This window comes from Sceloporus undulatus, chromosome 4, assembly GCF_019175285.1.
Source record: "Sceloporus undulatus isolate JIND9_A2432 ecotype Alabama chromosome 4, SceUnd_v1.1, whole genome shotgun sequence".
Lineage (NCBI taxonomy): Eukaryota > Metazoa > Chordata > Lepidosauria > Squamata > Phrynosomatidae > Sceloporus > Sceloporus undulatus.
This window is the reverse complement of record NC_056525.1, coordinates 124117606-124131276: the sequence shown is the minus strand read 5'-3', so window position 1 is coordinate 124131276 and position 13671 is coordinate 124117606. Positions and strand designations below refer to the sequence as shown.

The 13671-nt window shown below is 41.3% G+C and overlaps 1 protein-coding gene across 7 annotated transcripts in view; it reads left to right on the top strand.

Annotated features, from left to right (window-relative positions):
* The window catches only part of RASAL2 (RAS protein activator like 2), a 279543-nt gene extending 266240 nt beyond the window's left edge, over positions 1-13303 (top strand). For all 7 annotated transcript variants that reach the window (XM_042463810.1, XM_042463808.1, XM_042463809.1 and 4 more), the window contains 4 exons: positions 3667-3801; positions 6040-6242; positions 6771-6858; positions 11189-13303. In XM_042463810.1, the coding sequence (XP_042319744.1) occupies positions 3667-3801; positions 6040-6242; positions 6771-6858; positions 11189-11353 (591 nt within the window). In that variant the 3' untranslated portion in view covers positions 11354-13303. The remainder of the gene's footprint in view (positions 1-3666; positions 3802-6039; positions 6243-6770; positions 6859-11188) is intronic.
* Positions 13304-13671: the final 368 nt, after the last annotated feature.

Sequence of the window (13671 nt, the reverse complement as noted above, 5' to 3'; positions counted from 1 at the left end):
CTCAGCCTACTTTCTCCAATAACCTTCTTTAACTAACCGCACAAGAGGGACAAGTGTCTGTTCCAAGCTAGAGTTGTGGCATTCAGTCTCCAGAACACATAGGTACCCTTCCTTGTAGATTCCACTGATGCTAGATTGGAAGCTAGAAATCAGATTATATTTTGGCAGAGTGTAGAAGCTAGTTATGGGACATGCCTTCCTAGGCATGAAGTAAAAAATAAAGAAAGTCATGGTAGTCCTTATGTTTGCAAAGATAGAGATTAGGCATAGGTTGCACCCTCCTTTTTTTAAAAAAGCGATTTGAACACTTAACACAGGAGACTTGATTGCTACAGAGAAATCAGTTCCGAAATACATCATGTATTAACAAATATAGCTGCAGCCATGAAATTTGAAAAGGACTTATTTGTAAAAGCAGCTGGGGAATTCACAAGAGAAGTTTACAAGCACCTTGAGGGCCATGTGCAACTAGTGAGGCTTAAAAGGTTGATCAAATTGCTTAAACAATTTTGGGGGGGGGGGATTACTAGGGATTGGTTTCTGTTGATGGAAACTGGATGCAGGACTGGATAGAGTTTAATTTGTTGTATCAAAACAATTTGTTCACTCTGACACAACATTTTAAACTGGTTTTTACATTGGCTTTGCTGTTTTCTCAGTCTTTGTCTGTTCTCTGACTTCAGAGTTAGAGTGAGGACAAAGTAGTTTTTAAAGACAAATCCCAGTCCATTCCCTCTTATCACAACTGTCACTACAAACCAAGCTGGAAGTGAAATCCTGGAACAACCCTCCTTGTGGTCTCTCCCTCTAACATTTTTTTATAGCAGCAAATGTTCATCTGCTCTACATGTTCATCCATCACTTTTTAAGAGCAGCACACATCTTTTAAAAGGGATGCAAACCTGCTCCAGGGATGACAGTTTTCTAGGGAGGGAGAATTGACAGCACAGATGCTGGTTATCAGATACCCTTTTTTCTCAGGATTTCAACACTTAAAACGTGTGGGACTGGTTTTCCAGAGTTCATTTTGGGAAAGGAAAATACATACCGTATTTTTTCATAATGTAGGGGTGCCTAAAACCTGTCCCGCCATTCTGAAGATGTTATGTCTACTGTCATAGCTAGAGTAGCTGTCTGTTTCCTCCTTCGGTCTCATTCTCCTTAGAGGAGTCACAGCACCCCACATCTGAAACAACCCATATGAATGTGAAGTCGTAGGCTTTCATGGCCAGCATCCATAGTTTTTTGTGGGGTTTTGAGATTTTACAACCACAGATGCTGGTGAAATATCAGGAATAAACTCTTCCAGAACATGCATATAGGATAGGATATAAATGCTTTAATAAAGAAATAAATGGAGCTCGACAGGCAGCCCAACAGGTGTGGCTCTGTGCAGCCCCTGGAAGCTCTGGGTTGGGGACGTGACAACTGGATGAGGCAATAGAAGCCGTGAAATGTGGCGCCATAAGGAGTGCCATAAGGGCCACAGCGTGACCTTATAACATCACTCATGCACAGTGCCATTTAGGCACTGCGCACGATGGACGTCATTATGGTGCATGTCATCTTGTACAGGCACATGACAAGATGGTGCCCGGGTGTGCATGTAAATGTTCAGTCCTCGCGCAACCCTAATTCAGGCCCAGGCCAGCACAAAGTGCCAGTCTGTACAGGCCCAAATGATAGCACACAATCAAACATAATGCTGGATATAAGCTTTCCACCACGTGTTTGTGTCTTTTGCAAAAACAAATCTATTGTTCCTTAATGCTTATTTATAATGCTTCTAGTCAATAGTTCCATGAAAGTGGGAAGAAACCTGTTTGTCCACAGGGATGAGGTCAGCTATTACTGGCTAACCCTAAAGCAACCAGCAGTTTACCCCCTAGTAATCAAACATTCCCAAATTCTCTTTTCTAAGAGGCATGAGCTGTTATAATTTCTGTTTTATAGTATAATATAGTGGACTCAGGCAAATGCAGACACCATACATGTTTTAGTGAAGTAGGTGCTCTAGAAACAGAGTAATGGAAATGGAAAGGGAATTTTCCATTTCTCCCTAGATAGGTCCAGGTCTAGGAGAAAGTCTAGAGGAAAGATTAAAACCTAGGGCTGAGCTGCTCCAAAATGAACTGGAGCAAACAAGGGCTATTTATTTGAGATTCAAACCATATGCCATTTTAACAAAAACTTGCCTTATAAGGGCAGCATAATTTGAGGATTTTTATTTAGTTGGAGACTACTTTTGCACAACAAAGAATGGCAAAATGTTAAAACATCAAGTAGTTCAATAAATTAAGTAAGTGTGTATACCCTGCATGCGACATTCAAATACTGATCCCCGCTCTCATTTCTTCTCTATGGGTTCTATACACACAAAATTATTTAATTTCAGTAGTTCTCTTGGAACTATACATGTGTACTTTACCTGCTGAGTTTGCAAGATCTGAGCAGGGCTGTTAAAAACAGGGTTTCTTTGGGGATCTCTCATTCACCGTAAGTCTTGGTGGTCACCATATATCAAGGCCAGTTTGATGGCACAACAAATGCAAATGTAGACTAAAGAACAGATGTAGTAAGCAGCATCTTCTGCTACTATGATTTGGTGTTTGATCAGGGCCGCCACTAAAGAAGATTTCGGAGTAGTTGAGATAAGAAAAAAACATTGGTCTGAAAGATTTATTTGTGTTTCATGGATACAAGCATTTTGCAGCAAAGAAAGCCCATCTTATACTTTATTGCAATGAACTCTGCAACTATGGAAGTGAAGGTTGCCCTATCGCTTGTTCATGTGTACACACTCTCTATGCCAAAATGGCTCAAATACGGTTAAAAGAATAAGAGGCACTTCACCAGCATTCTCTATTTCTTACAAATAGGGAGATAATTCCACACGTTTTTTTCTCGAACTGGGTATGGGTGTAAACCACGTAAAAATTATTGTTTTCATACTCCTACATGCCCAGCTCAGAAGCATTGTGTACCTGATCCAGCCTTCTCCCAGACTTTGCAAAGAACGGGAAAATCCTGTTCTTTGCAAAGTCCAGATCGGGTATGCAGTGCCTCCGAGCTGGGTATGGAGGAGTGAGAAAACAACCTTTTTAAGCGATTTATACCCATATCCAGCCCATGCCCAGCTTGGGAGGAAAATGTGTGTGATAATCTCCTAGACTGAGATGTGGGAAGACAGCAAAACATATCATCTCATATTTTTTATACATGCCATGCTTGGGGAAATAGTTCACAGGAGCTCAAACTATAAAGTAACACTTTCATGCCCAGTTTCAAGCTGTGCTATGTCATTTTCTACACAATGTATGTATCCAGAACATTTCCAGCTGATATGAAGGGCTGCCCATTATGTTTCCAAACACAGTGCATACAAAATAGTCAAAATTAAGTGATTATCATGCATCTGTTAACTGAATTAACAAAAATATGTAGGATTATTGGCACTTTACTCAGTGATATTCACGTGGGTAATAACTACTTAATTAGCTTTGCCCATTTGCTTCTTTCATGTGCCTATTACTACAGTGGGAGGAGACCATGCTATGTTGTGCTCCTGCTGACATGGTGACCATTGGGTGAGCCAATGGATGGGATTTTTCTCCTTCTGAGAAACAGTGAAGGCATTCTTTTATTTCTTTCCTGTTCTGGTTGTAGATTCAGTCACCGGTGGACTCCGCCACAATGTCACCTGTGGAAAGGACTGCTGCCTGGGTCCTAAACAATGGACAGTATGAAGAAGAGGAGGAAGATGCTGAACAGAACCAAGATGAACCCAAGCACGCAGAAAAGGTAAAGACCACCATCTACTCTAGATCCTAGCCACAGCTGCAAGAAGTTACCATGAGAGATCTCTACACCTTCAAAGTGAGATACCCATCTCTGTTTTTCAGTTACTACACATACTCAAGTATTACTCTAGAAATTTTAGTAAAAGAAGTGACCCCAAAAAACTAGGTTACCTTATCCACAGGTAAATGTAAGTACTGTACCATATTCAAAAGTTAAGCCCAAAGATTTAAAAATATACAATACCCCAAACAGCCAGAACAAACAATAAAACCTACATGGACAATGTCCCCTTCCCCTCTACTCCATACCCCCTTAAAAAAATAACAAAAGATTTCCTGCATATTCTCTAATTGGTTTCCTAAATAATAAGATTATTTCTCCCTCTTTAATCTTATATTTTCCTCTTTTAACTTAACTACTCACAGTAATACTGCATTTTACCTATTCACCATAATACTACCATAATACTGCCATAATAATGCCATTTATTAACTCATTTACACATACAATTGGGAGGGGGAGGAAGAAGAAGTGGGAAAGAATATCGATTGCCTAGCTATCAAATCCAACAACACTTATATCTCCATTTAATTGTGTAACATATTCTATAAATAGTTTCCTGTTATCTGTAGAAGCTTCTATTCACTTTCTTCTCACCAAGCTGCTTAATTTATCTAACTGAACCATTTCCATCATTTTTTCCAAGCCATTTCAAACATGTTGGGATTTTGTTGGTTTTTCACTTTTTTGCAAGAACCAGTTTTGCTGCCATTACTAAATATGTTACTAGGTTTCTATATTTCCAATCCTTTTTATCTTCCAGATTTACCATATTTAGAAGGTAGAATTCTGGCCTCAAACCAATTGTGAATTCCATTTTTTTTCTATTTTTTATTAATTTTAAACCAGTACAGTATTTCTTTATTCTCCTACACTTTCCCCATAAATGAAAGCAGTGGCATCACTAGGGTTGGTGTCACCCAGTGCAGTAACTCTTGGTGTCACCCCCCCCCATTGGCCTCCTCCCACGCCACACTATACAGAATGCTTAGTAATGATTTTTGCACTAATTTTACTTATAAATCGTAATCCCCATATACCACTGAATGTAATGCTAATAGTTGTGGCATAAACAACTAGCCAAATTAAAATTATACCTTCATATTACAATATCATATGCACATCCTAAATGTATTTACATATACATACTGAAGATTTGGTTAAAATGTGATGTTTTTAAAGAAAATTTAAAAAGAATAAAAAATTAAATTTCAAAGTCTAAAAAAATTAAAAATGTAAAATTTTGAAATTTTAATTTCTAAAAATTCTGGGGCCTCTCATTTCTCCTCCCACTGAGCTTCACTCCACTCCCACCATCTCTTAAAGCATTTTAAAGGGAAGCAGGTGAATACCACAGCCCGTTTCTGCCAAAAGGTAGGTGTTTGAGAAACAGTGGTGTCATCACTCCTTAGGGTGCGGTCCGCACCCCCCTAGTGACACCATTGGGTGAAATAATGTTCCCACTTGTTCTCTATGTTTCCAACATACATTAGATCCATCTTTATATATTTTAGCTAATTTATTTGGGGTTGCATACATCGTTTTATAGAAATTCTCTTTGAGCTTATAAGAACAGAAACATTTTTTCCTTCCCAATCTTTCCATATTTTAGTGAATATTTTTTATTTTATCCAAGTTAATTTTAAGCCCTGAACACAAACCAAAATCCTGATTGATTGATTGATTGATTGATTGATTTTGTAATAAAGGCCTATTTCCATATAGCAGATCCCCCACTATTATAACCAAATTGTCTGCAAAGGCCTTTTTTGTCTTTGGTGTCATTTTCCATTGCTTTGTCTTTTGCATCCTTTGTTATATTGCCCAAGGTTTTACCCTCAACCTATCCACTGGTCATATCAAAATCCATAATTTTGACTCCAAAACCTCCCCTCAATTTATACATGAGCTCAACTTATACACAAGTATAGATGGTGCTAATAATCTGAATACTGCTGATCTTGCTCTCTTTCATTGTCTAGAAGCTGTAGTCAGGTAGAAGAAGACTAACAGATGGTGGTACCTGAATTCAGACAAGTCATGAGTGCCTCAAGCACTGTTCTGGGGGAGGACTCAATTAATTCATTGAGTTACTTTTCTTGTGTGCTGTTTTGCTCTCCAAAAAGATAGAAAAAATAATTTGCTTTATTTGGTTACCTTCCTTTTTCTTCTCTTCAGTATGAGCAGGAGATAACAAAACTCAAAGATCGTCTGAAGGTATCAAGTCGTCGGCTGGAAGAGTATGAGCAGCGTCTCCTGGTGCAGGAGCAGCAAATGCAAAAACTCTTGATGGAGTACAAGGCAAGGCTGGAAGACAGTGAGGAGCGTCTGCGAAGGCAGCAGGAAGAGAAAGATAGCCAGATGAAGAGCATCATCAGCAGGTAAAGTGGAGAATGCGGCTAGGAAAAGGAGAGAGGAACAAGATTATTTGATTTTTAATCTTAATACATGGGCAGCTCTTGAGAAATGTAACCATGGTTTGCTGATGGGAGAATTCTGTTAACTTGCTCAGAGGAGTCTGAGGCAGAAGGTAATAAATCATACAGCAAAGGGCCATGCAAAGAATTAGTAGGAACCAGAACAGACCAATGAGCTTGGGAACTTTATATGCATTGCCCATTAACTAGACCATTCCTCCTCAAGAGGATAGTGGAACTGAAATTCAAATGCCATTCCATTTTATTTCAGTTTTTGCCGATGAACTCTTGTTGTGGAGTGTAGGTATTCGTCTTTACTTCAAGCAGATGTTGGAAAAATTTGGAGCTTCTCCTGCTGAACTTTTTGATCAAGAAACAGAATGGAGTGCTTCGGTGTTTTGTTTTTAGATAGTTGCTGAACTCCTCTTTATTTTTGTGGGTGGCTGCAAAGACACTTCAGTTTCTTTCTTTTGTCCTTTGCCCGTATTCCAGGTTAATGGCTGTGGAAGAGGAACTGAAGAAGGACCATGCAGAGATGCAGGCAGTCATTGACACTAAGCAGAAAATAATTGATGCACAGGTAAGGAGCAAAGTGTTTTGGCTTACAAGCACTGCAACTAGAAGTCCTCATTGTGTACAGTGGCTAAGGCACTTAGGCAACAATTGGAGCCTGCCTAAGGGAAATGGCATGAGTTATTTTATTCAAGATAGGATTGCTGTTGCCCTACACAGGCTGGAGCAGGTAGAGTCAAAGTAGTTACCCACTGTCCCACACGCCAAAGTATCATGGGGTCAGAGCTAAATGCTGAGCTGCTGCTTTACACTGTGCTCTGATAAAAAGCTTTGGATTGTGACCTTGGTTGGCTTTGGCTTGCCATAACACCCATTCCAAGATGTCTTCTTATGGCACCTGCCTTGGCTGGCATAGAGAGAAGTAGAAACACTTGCAGACATATCTCTCTTTTTTTGCTTTTGGGAGTTGAGTTGGGCAGCTTTGCCTGGGCTTCCTTTGCCTCCTTGTTTGAGTGCTCTCATTTATCCAGCCAGAAGGAAAGAGGATTAAAGATGCACATGAAGTACATGAAGTAATCACTTTGATCTCTTCCTATGAGCTCTGTTTCTGAGACACTGTTAGTGGGGGAATGCCCCTTGCCCTCTGAGAATAGAATTATCTTCTATTTTAGCATTTCTCGTTACTGAGTAATCTCTTCCAAAGAGCCTTTCAGCAGCAGCCACATTCCCTTGGCTTTACCAAGCATCAAAAGGCCAGAACATAGGGTTTGGTCACCGGCTGCTTTTCGTAGATGCTCCTTGATTTTCTCTCACTTTAAATCTAACCATAAGTGACTGGCTTTTACTCAAGCTTATGAATAACTGCCCTTATGTGGCAAGTGTATCTCTCCAGGTGAGCTTCGGAAATAGGGGCTTTGCTCCCCCCCCCCAATGCAGTTGCAATGTATACAGGATAGGAGGAAGAATAATTCTCAAAAACTTACCAGCCAGGCTAATTGCAACTACAGAACAGTTTGGTTTCAGCAATCCAGTGGCACAGTGCTGTGGATTGATATTTAAGGGTGGTAACTAAACTGACACCAAATCTCCCATATCCATTGAAGCTATAGAAACATACAATTTGGATTGGGACTCTGACACAACTTCCAAGTTCTTAAACATTCATGAGTTATCTTCTAGGTGGAAGCTGGGCAGAGACAGAAGGAAGAATACAACAAAGCTGCCTGGCAGTCTAGAACCTGGCTGAAGGCCTTGCAATGTGGGGGAGGTCTAGAACAATGCAAACTGGAAGGGCCAAACAGTATCCCTACTGCCTTTCTAAGAGCACATGGCCCGCATGTTATCCCATCCTGTTGCTCTGGAACAAGGTGCTATGACTAGTGAAATCAGAAGGAGCAGCAGAGAGTTAGCTTTTCTCATCCTGTGTTCAGGGTGTCTTCTCCCCATGTTTTTCCCTTGGCAACCTCTGTTCTTTAGTTAGTCTGTTGTTGCTTGTTTGGGGGAGGGGGAAGCTTAGGTGTCATTGTACCCCTTCCTAACCCCATCCCATAAATTAGTGGAGCTTCATTGTGCGCTGAGCTTCCATTTGTAATTGCAAGTGACATCACCGCTGTGTTAAATTACAGGTCTTAAATGGGGATGAGATAATTCAAGCAGGCAAGTACACCCAATCAATTCTCTAGCTGAGCACCCCCTGCCCTGGCCTGGCACACTCTCCTCCCCCTGCACATTCCAGCTCCTGCCACTCCCTGAACCTCGTGGAGATGCTGTTTGAAACATCCATGGATTGCTCTGCGCTTGCATTTTGAGTTGGGCAGTGTCATCAGGGCTCCCACTCCTTTAACTCCCAAGTTCACACCTTCTGGATTAGTTCTTCTACTTTTAAATTTCTTTTATCACACATAGAATTACAACAAAAGCCAAAGCAGTGGCACATGGTCATGTTCGTATGGTAACAAAAGCTGGCTCAGCATTAAAAGGAGATCTACAGCATTATCTCTATGGCAAAGAGAGCTTTTCAGCTGGATCTCACAGTGTTGCCGGCTGTACTCTTGAACCTATAGTGAAAGTGCATTATGCTGGGAGTGTTCTCCTCAATATGATTTGAAATTAATGTATAAAAACAGCATGAACTGTTACAGTAAATGGTCATCCCATCGTCCCCAGATTATTCCCAAATGAGGCCTTGTTAATGTTAGGGTTTTTCAACTGGAAAGTAAAATGGATCTTAATATAATCACATATGCACACACTTCCAGTTTGTGTTCCTGCATTCTAGATTCTAGCTTAACCTATAGTGCTTATCATTCTCAGTAGGTATTGCAAACTTCTGCTTTGCAGATTTTAAAATAACTGTTCTATGAGACAGATGTTTTCAAGAAAGTTTTCCTCTCTACCAAAACTTCATCAGTTCAAAACAGAACTTAAAAATAAAGCTCACCTGTCATCCTTTGGCATGGCAAATAGGAAAGTAGAGAAGTTGCACACACACACCAAAAAAGTATCACTCCTTGTATCACATGTGCCTTAGACAGTGAATGAGTGTCTTCACAGATGTATTCCATCTATATATGAATCATAACAAGTAACAGTCCGTGACCAAGACCTTCTTTGGATTTTCCAAAGCAACAGAGAGTGAGGAAGTAAGAAGGACTGGTGCTTCCTTTTCATATTGTTGCAAGCTTTGACTATAGTAGAAAAATGTGTATCTTCCCCCTTTTTAGTAAACCTAGAACTGTAATGAGACAAAATAGAAAGCTTCCTTCTCTGAGATGTCCAAAGCAGCTCAAACTTTGTACCAGGACACACCAGTGTTCAGAGGAAGAGACACAAGGAAAGTGCATTAGCTAAGCATGAGCCCCAGTTCCCACCCCACCAAGAAGACACCTGAGTGGTTGGAGCTGTAGGCTGCTCCCCATGTTGCTGAAGTTCTCTGTATATGGTGTATCCAAGAGGTTCCCAGCACCTCCTCCCCATTGGAGCAGCCATATATAATGAGTTCTGCATTCCTGAAAATGGCAAGAAGTGGATGCTTCTCTTTATGGTAGTTGGAGACCATGGGAAAAACAGGGTTGACATAAACACTGCTGAATTTTTAAGGTTTTTTTTTCCAGTGCTCCCCACCTACCATAAGGGGAAGTACCCCACTTGTTGCCATTTTCAGAAATGACATCACCACTATAGCAGAGAGGAGATTCTGGAAACTTCCTGAATAAGTATATAGCGTATAGGTGTCCTGCTAAAAACCACACCCCATGGCTGGTGGAATGCTCTTGGTGAGTGGTGATGCTGTTATCCAAACTCTCTTCCATTCCCCAGGGCTTGGACATGACCCCTTCAGCAGAGACAGTGCATTTGACTGTCTCTCCCTTCTGAGGGAAATGACTTTGTTCCTTCCCATGTGTGCCCTCCGTCTGTTCTTTCTCCTTCCTTCATTTGCACTGTGCCATGCAGAGCCATTGCATGCTGCGTCTTTGCTTCTGAGGTGGAAATGCTGTCACACAGCTTTGGGTTTGGGGTAAAATTTCCACTTAGCCTGATACCACTGCCATTTTTTTGGTTGTAAATTAAGGTTGAACCAAAGCAGGCACTTGTGCCTCTTTCATTTGGTTCCCTCTCTTATAGTGCCAATGGTTTACTAAATGTCTGTTGTTCACATGTTTAGCCATCCATTGTTCCGAAAGCGCCCCCCCCCCCTGTTTCTGAATCAAAAACAGAAAGGCCTTTTTGATTCTGTGGAGTCCTGGAGTAACTGAGCTGGAATGGGTCTAAGGAGCCAGGTGCCCTGTTTGTTTTTCGTGTCTTGTCAGTGTCATCTTCCCCATACCAGTCACACATATGTTCCACTTCTCCCCTCTTGCTCCTTCCCATCACTCATAACTTCTTATTTCCAGTTTCTGGCTGCTTCCTCACCTCACTCCATCCTGTGTTGCTGCTGCATCCTCACATGCTGGCATCTGTTTGCAATTATAATTTTCAGTGTACCAGGGCCTGCTGCAAGTCCACTCCCGGAGAGTGTCTCTAGAGGTCCCACCCTGTACATGCTAGAAGGAATCCATTGTTTCATATCCTTCTGCTGCCCTTTTCTGTTTTCCTCTGAACAAAAATGAACCCTTACATCTCTAGCAAGTTCCCTGCTAGCTTATGCCATAATATTCTCCATGATTCACCAGTAAATTAATCTGAGCTAATTGGCAGCTTCTACAGAACAGATGCTGGACAGCAGAAAGAGGCAGGTTCATCCCTTCTTGCTGCAGAACCTGGGCCAGGCTGGACCATCCTAGAAAGAGCTCTTCGAAAATCAGCAATCCCCTTTAAGACACAGGTGATGAGGTTGTGAAGCCAGTCCTGCAATGAAGCTAGACCATTCTGATCACATTCTCTGTGTCTTGTTGCAGGAAAAACGGATCCTTTCTCTGGATTCAGCCAACACACGGTTGATGAGCGCCCTAACGCAAGTGAAGGAACACTACAGCATGCAGGCCCGGAACGGCATCTCCCCTACCAACCCCACCAAGCTTTCCATCACGGAGAACGGTGAATTTAAAAACAGCAGCTGCTAACACCAACTTCTCCCACCAACAACATTTCCAGCTCCTCATTTCTCCCACCAAACTCCCTCATGCAACTTCAAAGCAGGATGCTTCAGGAAAAAGAGGAGGACTTGGTTTCAGGAGCTGGGCCTCCCATGAAATTTTAGATGTGGGCATCTCCCAGTCAGCTGCTACCACCAAGCAGCCATGTGAGCATAGGCACATGTGGACATACACATGAATGTGTAGCCTCCTTTTAAAAGTTGCAACTGATAGTGGGGACCACCCTCCCAAGGTTTACGTTGCTGGCATCCAAGACCCCATCTCAAGTGCATGGAGCATGGCTTGGCTTGGTGTCATCTAGGGCTGGAAGGGCATCCACCATTTCCTGTCCAGCTGAACAGAGGTGACAGGGGATGCTAAATGTTGAGTGGTGGAGCAGGTTGCTAGGAAGAGAGAGGTAAATGAAATGCTCCAAATAAATCAACAAAGATGCTTGGGGGGATAGCCCTCTCCATATCTTTGGTGGTAACATTCAGCATGGCCGCACCATGACTGTATCCATTCATGAGTATGCAGTAGTAGAACGTTTTGGGACCGCCACCTTTGCAAATGCTGAGGGCTACCATTCTAGCATCTTTATTGTCCAGACTTTCTGGGATCCTCTGGGCTTTAACATGGGATACTCTGTGAATGTTTGAGGGAATGTATGTTTTCCCTTACCCTGCCCTGAGAATTCTGATCAAGCAAGGGATAGTGTGCATATAAATTCCTGGCACCTTTCTTAAGAGACGTCCCAAGGCATTCACTCAACTGTTTGCATATTAGTAAAGACAATTCCTTCCCCTTCAGCACTACCAAAAAATAATAATAATAAATTCAAAACTGTTTTTATTTATTGTTTTTTACTTTTGCAGAATTTTTAATTTTTTAGTGATATACAGTAATATGTAAATTGCAACCCCCAAATGAACAAATCTTTCTGTTATCCTAGTTTATTAATAATCTGCACTATAGCAGTATTTGTGATTATACCCTTTCTTCAGGTTTGTTTTCGTTCCAAAAAAATTATGAAGAGCCACCAGTTTCCTACAACTATATGTTCACAGTAAACTTGCACAGCTTACACATTAATGAACTTTTCTACATCATTCCTCGGGTAGTGTTACTTCTTCTTGCGCTTCCCATTCTTTTTAACAATTATAATCTTCATTGTTGTTAAGAAGTTTTCTACTGATTCTTTGTGTTTCTTTTCAACACATTTTCTTGCCTCATTAGAGAGCCAGATTGGATTTTTCAATGGCAAAGCCAACTCACCCTGAAATGGGTGCAAGTAAAGTTGTGCTTAGAAACCGCTAGAATGATAACTTGGATTTAGAGCACTCCCTCTCCCCGCCTCCACTTCAGCTAAGTAATCTGAATTATTTTACCCACTTCAAAATGTGATAAGCCAGTCCTTGCTATATTTGGGGCACCCAATGGCTCATTCTGGTGAGGTGTATCCTGGACCTGTGCCTTCAGTGAGCCTGGATTGAGAAAGGGCACATTGGAAACAGAAGCAGTACCAGGGCTGAATCCTGCTCACTGCTTTTCTCCTGCAACTCCTGCCCCCATCAAATTAGTCCTGCTGCAGTTTGGATAGGTATTTGCTTTATTGCACAAGAATGGCAGGGAAAGGGGTTGGAGTAAAGTCATGTCAGGAAAAGCATTAAAACATCCCACATTTTTTCTGCAGAATGTCCCCATTCCATCTCTTGTAGCTGATCATGGGAGACCTAGATATGGGTCTGCTACTGCATATCTAATTTGACCTGAAGAGAACTGGTGATAGAAACAAAAGAGGAAAAACTGAGAGGTGATACCCTAAACCCAAACAAACAAGTGTGTAAACAAAAAGTCTAGGGGGAAAGAAAATAGAAAACACAGTAATTTTATTAAAACAGTATGTTGCAATGGGAAGCAAAAAGAATAAAGAGAATAAAAAAGCATAAAATATATGCAAGCCTATAAACAGACAGGCTTGTGCTGTCCTGTATGCCATGCCCTAATGTAAACAAGGCTGGTGTTGCCAGTAAGTACTAGGCTTAAAACTGCAAATCCCAAATGGTATAACAAACAGAAGGAGGTGTCAAACATACAGAATGCCAGTGCAATGGCAGATAGATTCCTTTGCACCTCCCTGTAGGTAAGTAAGATAGCACAGTACTCCCATTACAATTGAAAAGTGAACAAAGACCAAATGCGTTTCGACTAGACGTCTTCATCAGTGGTCATGGAAAACTAATATTGCAGCCTTGTAAAGCATATCATGTGATATGTTGGGACATCCAGTCGCAGTAAGCAAGTTG